The sequence below is a fragment of the Erinaceus europaeus genome, chromosome 6 (assembly GCF_950295315.1).
Source record: "Erinaceus europaeus chromosome 6, mEriEur2.1, whole genome shotgun sequence".
NCBI classification, from domain to species: Eukaryota; Metazoa; Chordata; class Mammalia; order Eulipotyphla; family Erinaceidae; genus Erinaceus; species Erinaceus europaeus.
The window spans coordinates 17,162,073-17,174,916 of NC_080167.1; the positions used below are offsets into that span (position 1 = coordinate 17,162,073).

Below are 12,844 nucleotides of genomic sequence, written 5' to 3' on the forward strand. Positions count from 1 at the left end.
CATAAGCAGTGAAACAGGTTTACAAACATCTCTCTCCCATTCTGTCTCCCCCTCCTCTCTCAACTTTCTCTGTCCTATCTAATAAAATGAAAAAAAAATAAATTTATTTTTAAAAAAAGAGGTGGGGAGAGAGAAAAAGAGGCCTGCAGCACTGTCTCCCTCACCACCTGTGAAGCTTCCGCCCTTTGCAGATGGGGACCCAGGAGCTAGGGCCTGGGTCCTTGTGCTTGGTAACTTGTGCAGTCTACCGCATGCCTCACCACCTGGCCCCTATAATTTAGATTTTCTTGTGAATATAAGTTTTATTAGGCATCAATCTTTGTTATCCATGGACGCCATGTTTATGTGCTAATCTGTTCACTTAGATTCTTGGGTAACCCCATATTAACTTGGCCGTACTTCTGAGGTCACTGGAGACCAGGCAGAATGGGGAGATGTTTAACACCCTCCTCCCTACCCCCTATGTGCCTGTACCCAGTTGACATAAGCCACTTCAGCCTCCTTTCAGTTTTCATGCTCTAAAACAGTGTCCTTTGTACAGGCTGCTTAGTGTCATGGTTTTCACGTTTTGCCATTGCTGTTTTAAAGTGACTTCAAAGGGGCTGGGAGGTGACTCACCAGGCAGAGCACACACTTTGCCATGTATGGGGACCCAGGTTCAAGCCTGACCACCATGTGGGAGCACCTGCTTGGAGTGGTGCTGTGGTGTCTCTCCTCTCATTACCTCCTTGTCTCTTACCTGCTATTAAAAACAGTGTGTCTGCTGGGAGTGGTGGGAACCATGCCGGTGGGGACCCCTGGCGGTAAAACAAACCAGATATTGTCCCAATAATGTCCCATGACTCAAAAGGGGCTGGTGACGAATTGGGGAGGCCCTGTGGAGAGTGCGGGTGGGGGACAGGTAAAGCAAGGAGCCGGCAGATGTTTCTGGAATGCCCCACTTGGCTCTCTTCTCTCTGGCTTTGGACGTTCCACCCAGATCTTCAAGTGTGTAGCTAGCTCTTGGACGCTGTGTTTGCACCAGCATTTCCTCCAGGCTCCGTTGGCTTTGGTGTCTGATGGAACAGAAATCTGCACTTATGGGCCAAGTGGTGGCACACCTGGTTGAGCACACATGTTACCATACACAAGGGCTGGGTTCAAGCCTCCAGTCCCACCTGCTGGGGGGAAGAAGCTTTATGGATGGTGAAGCAGTGCTGCAGATCTCTCTGTCTCTCTTTCTTCCCCTCCTCTCTCAATTTGTCTCTGTTCTAGCAAATAAAAGAAAAAAACGGGGGGGGGGGGTGGTGGCTCGAGGAAATGGTTCCCAGGAGCAGTGGATCTGTCATGCAGGCACTGAGCCTAGTAATAATGCTGGTGGCGATAAGAAAGAAAAGAAATCGGCTCATATTCTGTGCCTGCAACAAGATAAGAGTGGTCCCTGTAGTCGCTGGGGGAGAAGGAGCTGTCCCCATGTACTTGCTCAGCTCTCTCCATCCCTCTCAAGCTCTGAGTCTGTTTCCACCTAGAGACAGTGCTGGAAGCTACGGACATGAAAGAGGCCATGGAGCTCACGCCCGAGACGCTGGAATATGGGATCATAAACAAGAACGTGCTCGGCTTCCTGAAGGACATCGTGTGCCATGTCAGTACTGACAGAGCCTGAAGCCCCAGAGGTCACATTAGTGGTTATTTATTAAGCTGTCTCTCTTTAGAAAAGTTCATTGATGGGGGTCGGGCGGTAGTGCAGTGGGTTAAGTGCATGTGGCACAAAGCACAAGGACCGGCGTAAGGATCCCGGTTCGAGCCCCTGGCTCTACACCTGCAAGGGGAGTCCCTTCACAAGTGCTGAGGCAGGTCTTTATCTTCTCCTCTCTGTCTTGCCCTCCTCTCTCCATTTCTCTCTATCCTATCCAACAACGACATCAATAACAGCAACAACAATAATAACCGCAACAACAATAATAACCACAACAACAGTGAAACAACCAGGGCAACAAAAAGGGAAAAAAATAGCCTCCAGGAGCAGTGGATTCGTGGTGCAGCCACTGAGCCCCAGAAATAACCCTGGAGGGGAAAAAAAAAAGCAGCTGTCAGCATAAATTTACAGGAAGAGAGATTATAGCAGTCCCAGAACCCATCAAATCCTACTAGAAACATAGCTTCAAATGACAGGCATACTTAGTAAAAGCAAACACTGTAATCCATACAGTCCATACAATAAGCCCTTGCTTAAGGGAGCTTTGCTGGATGGATCTGGGAAGCTGTGGCTCAAAGTGAAATGGTGGCACATAAAAGCCACTGCAGCACAGGCCAGTGGAGAGCTACACGAGTTCAATTCATGGGACCAACCTCTCATCACAGAAATGCCGCTGGGCGACTCCCGTAAGGCCCCACACTGCTGCTGTTCACAATTGTTTGTTTGTCAGCTTGTTTACTCCAGTTCACAAGGGAGGCGCCATGTCTAGACAGGACACCTCTCTCTCTCTCTCATACATACATGTGCACATGAGTGCACACAGATAGCTGAGACGCATAGAGAACCCAACACATGCATCTCAACTGAATCTCATACAGAACCCCCAAGTCCCCCATGCAGACATGGGGAGAATGTGCAGGTCCACACAGATGCCAGCTCTGATCAGGAACAGACTGTTATCTTCTCGCTGATGTTACAGCAGGATGTGGATGTTGTCCTGTGTGGCTCAGGCTGGAAGGAGCCGGGTGCGGCTGCTGCAAAACAAATGCTGATGCTTAGGGTTTTTTTTAGCTTTTTTTTTTTTTTTTTTGGTTAGCAAAATGGACTAGAATAGGTTTTTGGTAAAGCTATGTCACTGAGATTTCTGAAAGAATGGCAGTGGCAAGTCCCACCCTGAAGAGAAGGCAGAGGACAAAGGGACTGGGTGGCAGGTAGACACAGGGCTCCCGTGTGGCTGGAGCAAGGCTAGAGATGCTGGGTGTGTGCTGGGCGGAAGGCAGGGTTTTGTTGTAGGCAGGTTGATGTCTTTGAGAAGGGGCACCAGGTGGGGGTAAGAAGAGGCTTTGTGGGGGCAGGGTGGAGGGTGGGAAGTGGTGGGGGGACAGAGGGAGTGAGTGGTGGAATTTTGCACTAAGTTCCTACATAAAAATTGAACAAGGGGCCGGGAGGTAGCACGCTGGGTTAAATGCACATAGTGTGAAGTGTAAGGACCTGAGCAAGGATCCCAGTTCGAGCCTCCATCTTCCCACCTTCGGGGGGTCACTTCACAAGTGGTGAAGCAGGTCTGCAGGTGTCTATCTTTCTCTCCCCTCATCTGTTTTCCCCTCCTCTATCGATTTCTCTCTGTCTTATCCAACAGCAACAGCAGCAAAAACAATGGAAAAAAATGGCTGCCAGACTCAGTGAATTTGTAGTGCAGGCACTCAGCCCCAGTGATAACCCTGGAGGAAAAAAAAAAATTGAACCAACAACGAAGCCGAAATAAGATTCATGGACTATGTTTATTATTCAGCATTAGGCTAGGAAGTGTTTTATGACTCCCAGAATTCCAGTGAGCAGGGAGAAGCCACCAGAAGGCTGGCACCAAGAGAGTGAGGAAGGAAGTGGGGGAGAACAGACGGGAGCCACAGCCAACAGGAGAGAACCGCAGAAAACACAGGGCAGCCAGAGAGCACTGGGGACTGGGGGTGCCTGCAGTGCATTCCTGGGGGAGGAAGGCAGCAGTGAGGACCAGCCCCTCTCCTGGACAGTCCTGCATCTGCCCGGGGAGGGCTGTCACTCTGCATGCTCACAGAGCACAGAGGGCTATGCTGAACGAACCCCATCTGTGTGCGGTGAGAAGGTTCCAGATCAAATGATCTGGGCCTTCAGAAAATTGGAACTACAGAGAGATGAGTCTCAAAAGTTTCACAATTTTAGAAAAATAAGCGGAACTAAAAATCACAACCTCAACCCAGCTGACCCAGCCACCAGGCATTTTGTACACCTGTTAGCCAAGTTCAATTGTTACTGAGTTCAAGTAGCCTCAAAAATGCTCAAAAAATGCTCTCAGGGCCTGAGCTAGATGACATCTAGGGCACCTGCCTTGCCTTGGGTACAGCTCTGGTTTCAACTCTGGCACCACATGGGGCTGCAATGGCACTGGGGGGAGTTCCAGTGCTGTGGTGTCTCTTCCTCTCTCCCTGTTTCTCTGTGTGTCTCTGGATAAAAAGGTGGCTTGGGAGTGTTGAAATAGTGTGTGCTTGAGACTCCGGTTCCATGAGAAAAAAGAAATAAACTAGGGAGTCGGGCGGTAGCACAGCGGGTTAAACGCAGGTGGCACAAAGCGCAAGGACCGGTGTAAGGATCCCAGTTCGAGCCCCCGGCTCCCCACCTGCAGGGGAGTCGATTTACAAGTGGTGAAGCAGGTCTGCAGGTGTCTGTCTTTCTCTCCCCCTCTCTGTCTTCCCCTCCTCCCTCCATTTCTCTCTGTCCTATCTGACCACCACATTTCCATTCTCAACTCACATTTCCCTGTTCCTTCGTCCTTGTGTCACAGTTTCCAGCTTAGCTGCCTGAGAGTGGTGGTGGCAGCTCAGGGTGGCTTCAGACCTCCCCCATCTGGGGGTTGTTTCTGGCCACATGCAGCTTCCCTGCCTGGCTCTGTGCTGCGACAGGCAGTTTAAGTGCGTGGCATCCCCACCCTGACGTCGGGGGTTTGTTCCTCCAACTTGGTGTCCCAGGTGTTTCTGCCAGCCCTGTCCTTCAACCAGCACAAGGAAGCAAGCATGGGACTGCCTTCCGGGGACATGTTGGACTCTTCAGAGAATGAGCAGGAATTGTATGCCGTGCCTGGGGAGACAGTGGAGTATCACAGCATTCAGCTAATACGGGATGAATTTCTAATGAACCTCCAGAAATTCGCAAACAATATTCAGAGAACAATGCAGCAACTTGAGGGTAAGGCTCCATCTTCCTTGTCTGTGCACCACAGAAACTGATTCAGTACTTCAGCACACAATTACTACCTTTTATCCAGCCTACCCTTCTTCCCTTCTGGCAGCCACAAGTTGGTCCACTTAGAGGCTGGAAGTTTGTTTTGTGTTTTTTCCTTCATGTGTGAGTGAAATCACGCTGTCTGTCTTGGTCTAACTTATTTCACGGGGCATGGGCTCACCCGTGTTGTTATTAATGGCAGAAATTCACTTTTTTATTGTTTGAAGGTCAGAGGTGGAGGTCAAAGATGGAGGTTATTGTTGGGAAACTTTATGTAGGGGGTTGGGGCATGATTTCACCACTCTGCACTGCTTTTTTGTTTCAACACAGACACAGAGAGGGGAGACATCTTTGAGCTGGGGCTATATAGTATGAATAAGGCATGCTCCCTACCTGCCTAGCTATCTCTCTGGAGCTCATCTTAAATGTGTGTGTATGAGTATCCTGGGCCTCACACGTGTGTGATCTCACCACCCTGAACCACTTTCGTATTCAGAAAGAGCCAGAGAGGGAGGCACTACAGCACTGGAGCTTCATATGGTGTCTCGCGTCTCCCATGTGGTGTCAGGGCTCGAGTCTGGCCTACAGGCATGACCACTTCTTGTCCCCAGGGATCCACTGACCCAGGGCCCTGTGGCATCTGGCAGCAGGCCCTTGAGTGAGGTGTCAGGGCCCTCGGGAGCATTCTTCTCCCTACGCCTGTGGCTGTTGGCTGACAGACGATTTACTCCGTCCCCCCAGGCGAGATCAAACTGGAGATGCCGAGCATCAGTGTGGACCAGGAGGTGTCAGCCCTGGCCGCAGACGCAGAGACCGTGGAGACCCTGGAGCAGTGTGTGATCAATTGGCTGAACCAGATCTCCTCGGCGGTGGAGGAGCAGCTGAAGAAGACCCCCCAGGTAGCTGGCACCATTCCTGTTGTCACCTGCACGGCAGCTGTGCTCTGCTGACTCCCGCTCTGTGCAGGGATTCCTCAGGAGCCGCTAGGGAAGGGAGCACTGGATGGGGAGAGACAGGGACCCAGTCTCCAGGCTCAGAGAGTCCCTGCGTGTCCACATCCCCCCCTCAGGGGAACGGCCCTCTAGCTGAAATTGAATTCTGGCGAGAACGCAACGCAACCCTGAGCGCACTGCACGAGCAGACCAAGCTCCCCGTGGTGAGGAAGGTGCTGGAGGTGATCAAGGAAGCGGACTCCATGGTGGTGGCCAACCTGCAGTCAGTCTTAACCAGCCTGTTCAAGTTTCACATGGAGGCCTCAGACAACGTGCGGTTCCTCTCCACTGTGGAGCGCCACTTCAAGGTAGGGGGGTCGCACCCCGCTCAGGATGTCACCTCTGTGTCAGGGCTCTCACACGCATGTTGTTTTCTCTGTGAAAAAGTCCAACCTTGGAATGTTTGGTCAAGGGTTCAAGAGATGGCTCACCAGGTAGAGCACACGCTTGACGCTGCACAAGGACCTGGGTTCAAGTCCCCGGCCACCACAGAGGAGCAGCTAACTGCCTGAGAAAGCTCTGTGGGCAGTGGAGTGGTACAGCAGTCTCTCTCTTTCATTTTTATTATTTAAAATAAAAATTATTGCCACCAGGATTATCACTAGAGCTTGGTTCCTGCATGACAAATTCACTGCTCCTGGTGGCCATTTTTGTTTCATTTCATTTTATTTTGATTTGACAGGACAGATAGAAATTGAGAGGGGAAGGGAGAGACATCTGTAGACCTGCTTTACTGCTCATGAAGCTTCCCCTCACTGCAGGTGGGGACTGGGGTCTTGAACCCAGGTCTTCATGCATGGTAATGTGTGTGCTCAATTGGGTGCACTACCACCTGCCCCACCCCCCTCTGTCTCAACTTGTTTATGTCTCATTCTCTGTCTTAAAAAAAGGGGTGGGTGGCTGAGGAATCATTCAGACATGGAGCACTGGTGATAATTTTGGTGACCAAAACTAAAATAATTTTTTAATTGGTCAGACATAATATCACAATGTTTATGAATTTATCTGCTTGTAAGTGTACAGTCATGGGCAATGAATGATGCACAATACTGTCTGCCCTTTATCACTATCTGTATCCCGAACCTTTCACCATCCCCAGCATCCACTCTGTACCCTTAATTAACAATGTCTGGGCTGGAGGACAGCTTACCTGGTCGAGTGCACATGTCATACGCACAAGGACCTGGGTTCGAGTCCCTGGCGCCACACAGGAACTCTGTGCACGGGGAAGCCTCACAAAGAGCGGGGCGACGCCGTACTGTCTCTCCTCTTTCTCTTTGTCATTTTGTTTATCTTTTGATGGAGAGAAAGACAGGCATCTACAGACCTGCTGCACCACTTGGGAAGCGACCCCCCTGCAGGTGGGGAGCCGGGATCCTTGGGCACATCCTTGTAGTTCGTATTATGTGTGCTTACCCCGGGGCGCCACCACCCGACCCCCCTAAGTTCATTTTTAAAAAGAGGAGTGGACCTCAACTAAGGTTACTTTCCTACCCATTAGAACATTACACATGGCTCGAGCTTTCACGTTGTCTTGGAGACCATCCCGTCGATGATGAGCGCCCTGCGGATGGTGTGGACCATCTCCCGGCACTACAACAAAGACGAGAGGATGATCCCGCTGATGGAGCGTATCGCCTGGGAGATCGCCGAGAGAGTGTGCAAAGTGGTCAACCTGCGCACCTTGTTTAAGTAAGAGGGACTCACCAGGTAGAGTGTACATGCTGCCGTGCCTCGGGACCCAGGTTTAAGCCCCTGGAAGCCACTGTGTACGGGGGGAGCTTCACTCTCACCCTTGCAAATAGGGGCACAGCAGAGCTTCCCAGAAAGGGGCACAGAGATTGGGGTAGCTATGCTCCTGAGTTGGAATTCTTCCCTTAGAAGCTGTTGCCCTTTGGGGGGAGGGAGTCCCCCCCCCATTGCCCCGTCCCTCCCATCACAGCGTTTCTGCTTCACAGAGAAAATCGAGCGAGTGCACAGCACAAAACCTTGGAGGCCAAGAACACGCTCCTCACGTGGAAAAAGGCCTACTTTGACATCAGGTCCAAGATCGAGGCTTCGGGCAGAGAAGCTCGGTGGGAGTTTGATAGGAAACGGCTATTTGAGAGGACAGACTACATGGCCACCATCTGTCAGGATCTCTACGACATCCTACAGGTAGGGAAGCCTGAGCATGTCTTCTGAGAGCGTGTGGCTAGATGTGAAGCCTGCCCCATGGAAAGCAGTTTGGCTTTTTGACAGCAGGCCTATCCAGGTCAGGTGGAAGCTGGGAGACAGGTGTCTAGAAGGGAGAAACACTTGAAAGAGCATGGGAAATATTTCAGAACATTCCAGAATGTTTTGGAATGCACCAGAGCACACCAGACCTTTTGCGACAAGAAAAGTCTTTTGTGATACCCTTCCCTCCCCTTCTGGCTTTCCTTTGACCTTGGGTCACTCCTTCTTAGTCTTTCTCAGTGCCTTCCCTTAAATGTTAAAATCCCTCAATGTCTATCTGAGACCTAATCTCTTCCCTCTTTGTTTGAGGCAGGTCCTGTTGCCTGTTGGTTATATGACCTCTGCCAGTGTCTGCTCTGTTTATCTGATCCTACTGCCCATTTTCTGTGTACACTAAGGGCTTCATCACTCTAGATCGACTTAGAGAGAGAGAGGGTGGTGAAGAGAGAGGCACTGACCGAGACTAGAGCACTGAAGCTCTTGCCAATGTCCTAAGGGCCGAACTCTGACCCAGGTCACGCACAGCACAAAATAAGCACACTGTCCAGGCAAGCTATTTTGCCTCCCCGCCTCCACCACCCCCAGCCTTCTGAATGAACATGCCAAGGCCCGAGTGGCATGTGGCAACAATCAGCCTTGGCCCTGTCTCATGACATTCTAAATATTGATGAGGAACTCAGTGTGCCAGGCACTCTCACTGCTGCCGGAGAAACAACCCAGTGCTCACAGCAGACAGAACCCAGGGACCCTCTGTAAAGAGCAGGAAAGAACTGTGAAGATGGGGCCTGGCAGTGGCACACCTGGTTAAGCACACATAGTACTGTGCACAAGGACCTGCGCAAGGACCCAAGCAAAGACTGGGGTTCGAGCCTCCACTCCTCACCTGTAGGAGGGTAGCTTCACTAGCAGTGAAACAGGTCTACAGTTGTCTTTCTTTCTCTCCCTCTCTATTCCCCCCCCCCCAATTTCTCTCTGTCCTAGCCAATCAAACGGGGAAAAATGGCTGCCTGGAGCAGTGGATCTATAGTGCCGCCACTGAGCCCCCAGCGATAACCCCCATGGCAAACAACAACAACGCCTCTGTGAAGAGCACTAACTTATGAGGCATTTTCATTCTTACCACATGGCTCACCCAGGCATGACTTTGTTGCTATTATTATTTGTTTGTCACAACTAGCAGAGCAAAGCAAATGTAGACACATCACTAGCCTGGATTTTGACCCGTCTGCACCTTTTGCCTTCTCCTGTGGTGGCGGTTGCTAAAAAGACACAGCTCTCACATTGTAAGTGTACTTCATTCTTGCCAGAAAAGCTGCACACAACCCACTCAGCCTCTTCTAGTCTTTCCTCCCCCTCCTCCTTTGGATCACTAAGGAGTAAGCCCAGAGTCTCATGCATATGTAATATTGCTGAGTCTCCTACCAACCAATTAGAAAAATTCAAATACTTGTATCCATTGGTCACTCCTTCATTTATTTTTTTTTATTGCCACCAGGGTTATCACTGGGACTCAGTGTCTACAATATAAATGCATTGCTCCTGGGGGCCATTTTTTCCTTTCTCTTTCCTTCTTTCCCTCTCTCTCTTTTTCTTTCTTCCTTCTTTCTATTTTATTGAATAGGACAGGGAAAAATTGAGAGGAAAGGGGTTAACAGAAAGGGAGAGAGAGAGAGAGTCGGTCGGTAGCACAGCGGCTTAAGCGCACGTGGCGCGAAGCGCAAGGACCGGTGGAAGGATCCCGGTTTGAGCCCCTGGCTCCCCACCTGCAGGGGAGTCGCTTCACAGGCGGTGAAGCAGGTCTGCAGGTGTCTGTCTTTCTCTCCCCCTCTCTGTCTTCCCCTCCTCTCTCCATTTCTCTCTGTCCTATCTAACAATGACGACATCAATAACCATAACAACGTTAAACAACAAGGGCAACAAAAGGGAAAATAAATAAATTAATATAAAACAAATCTTTAAAAAAAGGGAGAGAGAAAGATAGACACCTGCAGACCTGCTTCACTGCTTGTGAAGTTTCCCCTCGCAGATGGGTAGTGGAGGCTTGAACTTGGGTCCTTGTGCATGGTAATGTATACACTTACCTGGGTGCGTCAACTGCCTGGCCCCACAATTTTAATTCTAGATTTGGAGACAGTATGAGAGATAGCACAGCACTGCTCCATTATCCATGGGGCTCTCTTAGTGCTGTCCTTGATACTCACACATGGTCCTGGGGATCAGACCCTGTGATTAGCCATAGCTAATCACATAGCTTGTGATTATGTGATATGGCTAATCACATAGCTTCACATGTGATTAGCCATATGCTCTGCCCACTGAGCCATAGGAGTCATGGAGAGAACAGGCCAACTCCATGCAGGGGTGACCCCAGCCAGGCTTGACCTGCTAGAATGAGGTGACTTGAGCCTTGTGATGACAGTCAGGGACATGCTGTGGTTAGCCAAGGCAGTGAAGTGACTGGAAGAGGACAATAGGCCACCCCAGGCCAGGAGCATCTCTCAGTTCCTCCTGAGTCTGCAGCTAGCTCTGCTCTGAGGGAAGGTGCCCCCTTCACGCAGTCATTGGCAGAATTTCCCTGTTGTCACTTCAGCATACTGGGGCGCACTGACTCTGAGCCTCCCCAGTGCCTCAGGCGTGCCCCAAATTCCCCACGGTGGCCGTCACAAACTAGTGTAAGCTGTGGGGCAGGAACCACAGGCACACAGGCCCTGCTTATTCATTTACTCCCAGGCCCCCTTGTCCCATCAGTTCTCATTCACTGGACACGAGTTCAAAGATACTGTTATTAAGACTTTTGAGAAGGAAAAGAGCAGAATCTTGAACCCAACACAGGCCCTGCTGAGCCTGGGGTCCTGTGCCTGCCTGGTCACATCCCTGTTGAGCAGGCCCTGCAAACACACACACACACACACACACACACACACACACACACACACACACACACACACACGTCTGGCTTCATGAAGGTGACAGCCTACAGCCTAGCTGGGGAGAGATGGGAGATCTAGGAATCACAGAGACCTGCATTCATACCACTGAGCCCAGCATGCAGTGCTTTTGGGTCCAAGGGCATGTTCTGTAGGGCCACTCAGGCTGGAGTGATAGTACATGATGAGAAGCCCTAACTGGGCATTTCAGATTGCAAGTGCAAAGGTCCTGGGGTGGAAAGGGACATGCAACTTCATGAAAAAGGGCTGGGTGGCTGCAAGAAGGTTCTGTCCAGGAGGATTTGTGAGGAGGGAGTTGGAGGACTGAGTGTGCCTCCAGATATGCAAATGTTGTATTCTGTACTGGACTGTCTGGATTTTGTTCTCCATGCAGTGGGCATAATACCAAAGGTCTCAGTCTAGGAGGAGTCTAGGAGGTTATTCAGTGTGAAAGGATTTGCTAACATGATCTTGGAACAGTGAAAGGTGACTCCTTGTTTTGCTTGATGAGCAGGTGGTGGAAGAATTTTACAACATATTTGGTCCAGAACTGAAAGCGGTGACTGGGGACCCCAAGCGTATCGACGACGTCCTCTGCAGGGTGGACAGTCTGGTCAGCCCAATGGAGAGTCTGAACTTTGACCCCTTCAGCATCAAGGCCTCCCAGTACTGGAAATACGTCATCGACGACTTCAGGATCGAAGTTCTGGCAAGCCTTCATCTGACCGTGGGGGGAGGGAGGGGAGATCCCATGCTTCCCCCCCCCCCCATAACTTCGTGGGGTTCTTTAGTTATGCTTAGTGTTCTTGGGTAATCACAAGACATAGCGCCTGCTCATTTGTGAAAGTACAAGAGCCAGTACAGAAAAGCCCAAGGTGCAAGTGGACACTCCTCCACCCTCTTTGCCTCCACACCTGCTCCCCAGGCAGGAGACCTTAAGCAGAGTGAGAGATAGCTGCACCTCTACCAAGATGCAACTATGAGTGTGGGCTTGGAGGGGACACAGGAGGGGCTCAGGGTGGACAGTGGAACTCAGTTTAGTGAGTAATAGGGAGCTACTGATGGTTGTTGGCTGAAGGGATGACCTCTGGCTGCAGCACAGGTTGCTTGGGCTGAGGAGTGGCAGGAGGTGGGGAGATGATGTAGGAAGTGGCGGCCTGATGCGGGGGGGGGGGGGGCTTGCTAGAAACAGAGTATTATTTCAGTCCATACTGTGTGAAGAAGGCAGCCCTGTACATTCTCCTTGGTCTCACCTAAGAAGGACTCTTAGTAGCATCTTAGCTTTGCTAATGGTTTTTATAACCCTAGAACTTTTCATGCCAGCACCCCCAGACAATTTGACATGGCTTCGGAAATATCTCCATTTTATCTATCTATCTATCTATCTATCTATCTATCTATCTATCTATCATCTGTCTATCTGTCAACTATCTATCAGTTTATTTTGGATATATATAGAGAGAAATTGAGAGGGAAGGGAGGGAGGGGGAAAAAGAGAGAGGGAGGGAGAGAGAGAGACAGAGAAAGAAAGAAAGAAAGAAAGAAAGAAAGAAAGAAAGAAAGAAAGAAAGAGAAAACAAAGCACCATGCCACCACCACCTATGGAATCCCACCCATTTTTATTTCTGTTGCTCTCATGCAGTACCAGGGATCAAACCCAAGGCCTGACTTATGCAAGGCGAGTCTTCTCCCTCCCTGACCCCAACCTGCTGTTTTTACCTGAGCCCCATATCTACTAAAGCACAGTGGAGATCCTTCTCAGGACACTGATTTCC

General features: G+C 50.4%; 1 protein-coding gene across 1 annotated transcript in view; it reads left to right on the forward strand.

Annotated features, from left to right (window-relative positions):
* DNAH10 (dynein axonemal heavy chain 10) overlaps window positions 1-12,844 on the forward strand; it is a 131,301-nt gene that overhangs the window by 6,029 nt on the left and 112,428 nt on the right. The window contains exons 4-10 of the mRNA XM_060193269.1: window positions 1,509-1,624; window positions 4,681-4,897; window positions 5,675-5,832; window positions 6,003-6,233; window positions 7,427-7,617; window positions 7,884-8,082; window positions 11,584-11,778. Coding sequence (XP_060049252.1) covers window positions 1,509-1,624; window positions 4,681-4,897; window positions 5,675-5,832; window positions 6,003-6,233; window positions 7,427-7,617; window positions 7,884-8,082; window positions 11,584-11,778 — 1,307 coding nt within the window. The remainder of the gene's footprint in view (window positions 1-1,508; window positions 1,625-4,680; window positions 4,898-5,674; window positions 5,833-6,002; window positions 6,234-7,426; window positions 7,618-7,883; window positions 8,083-11,583; window positions 11,779-12,844) is intronic.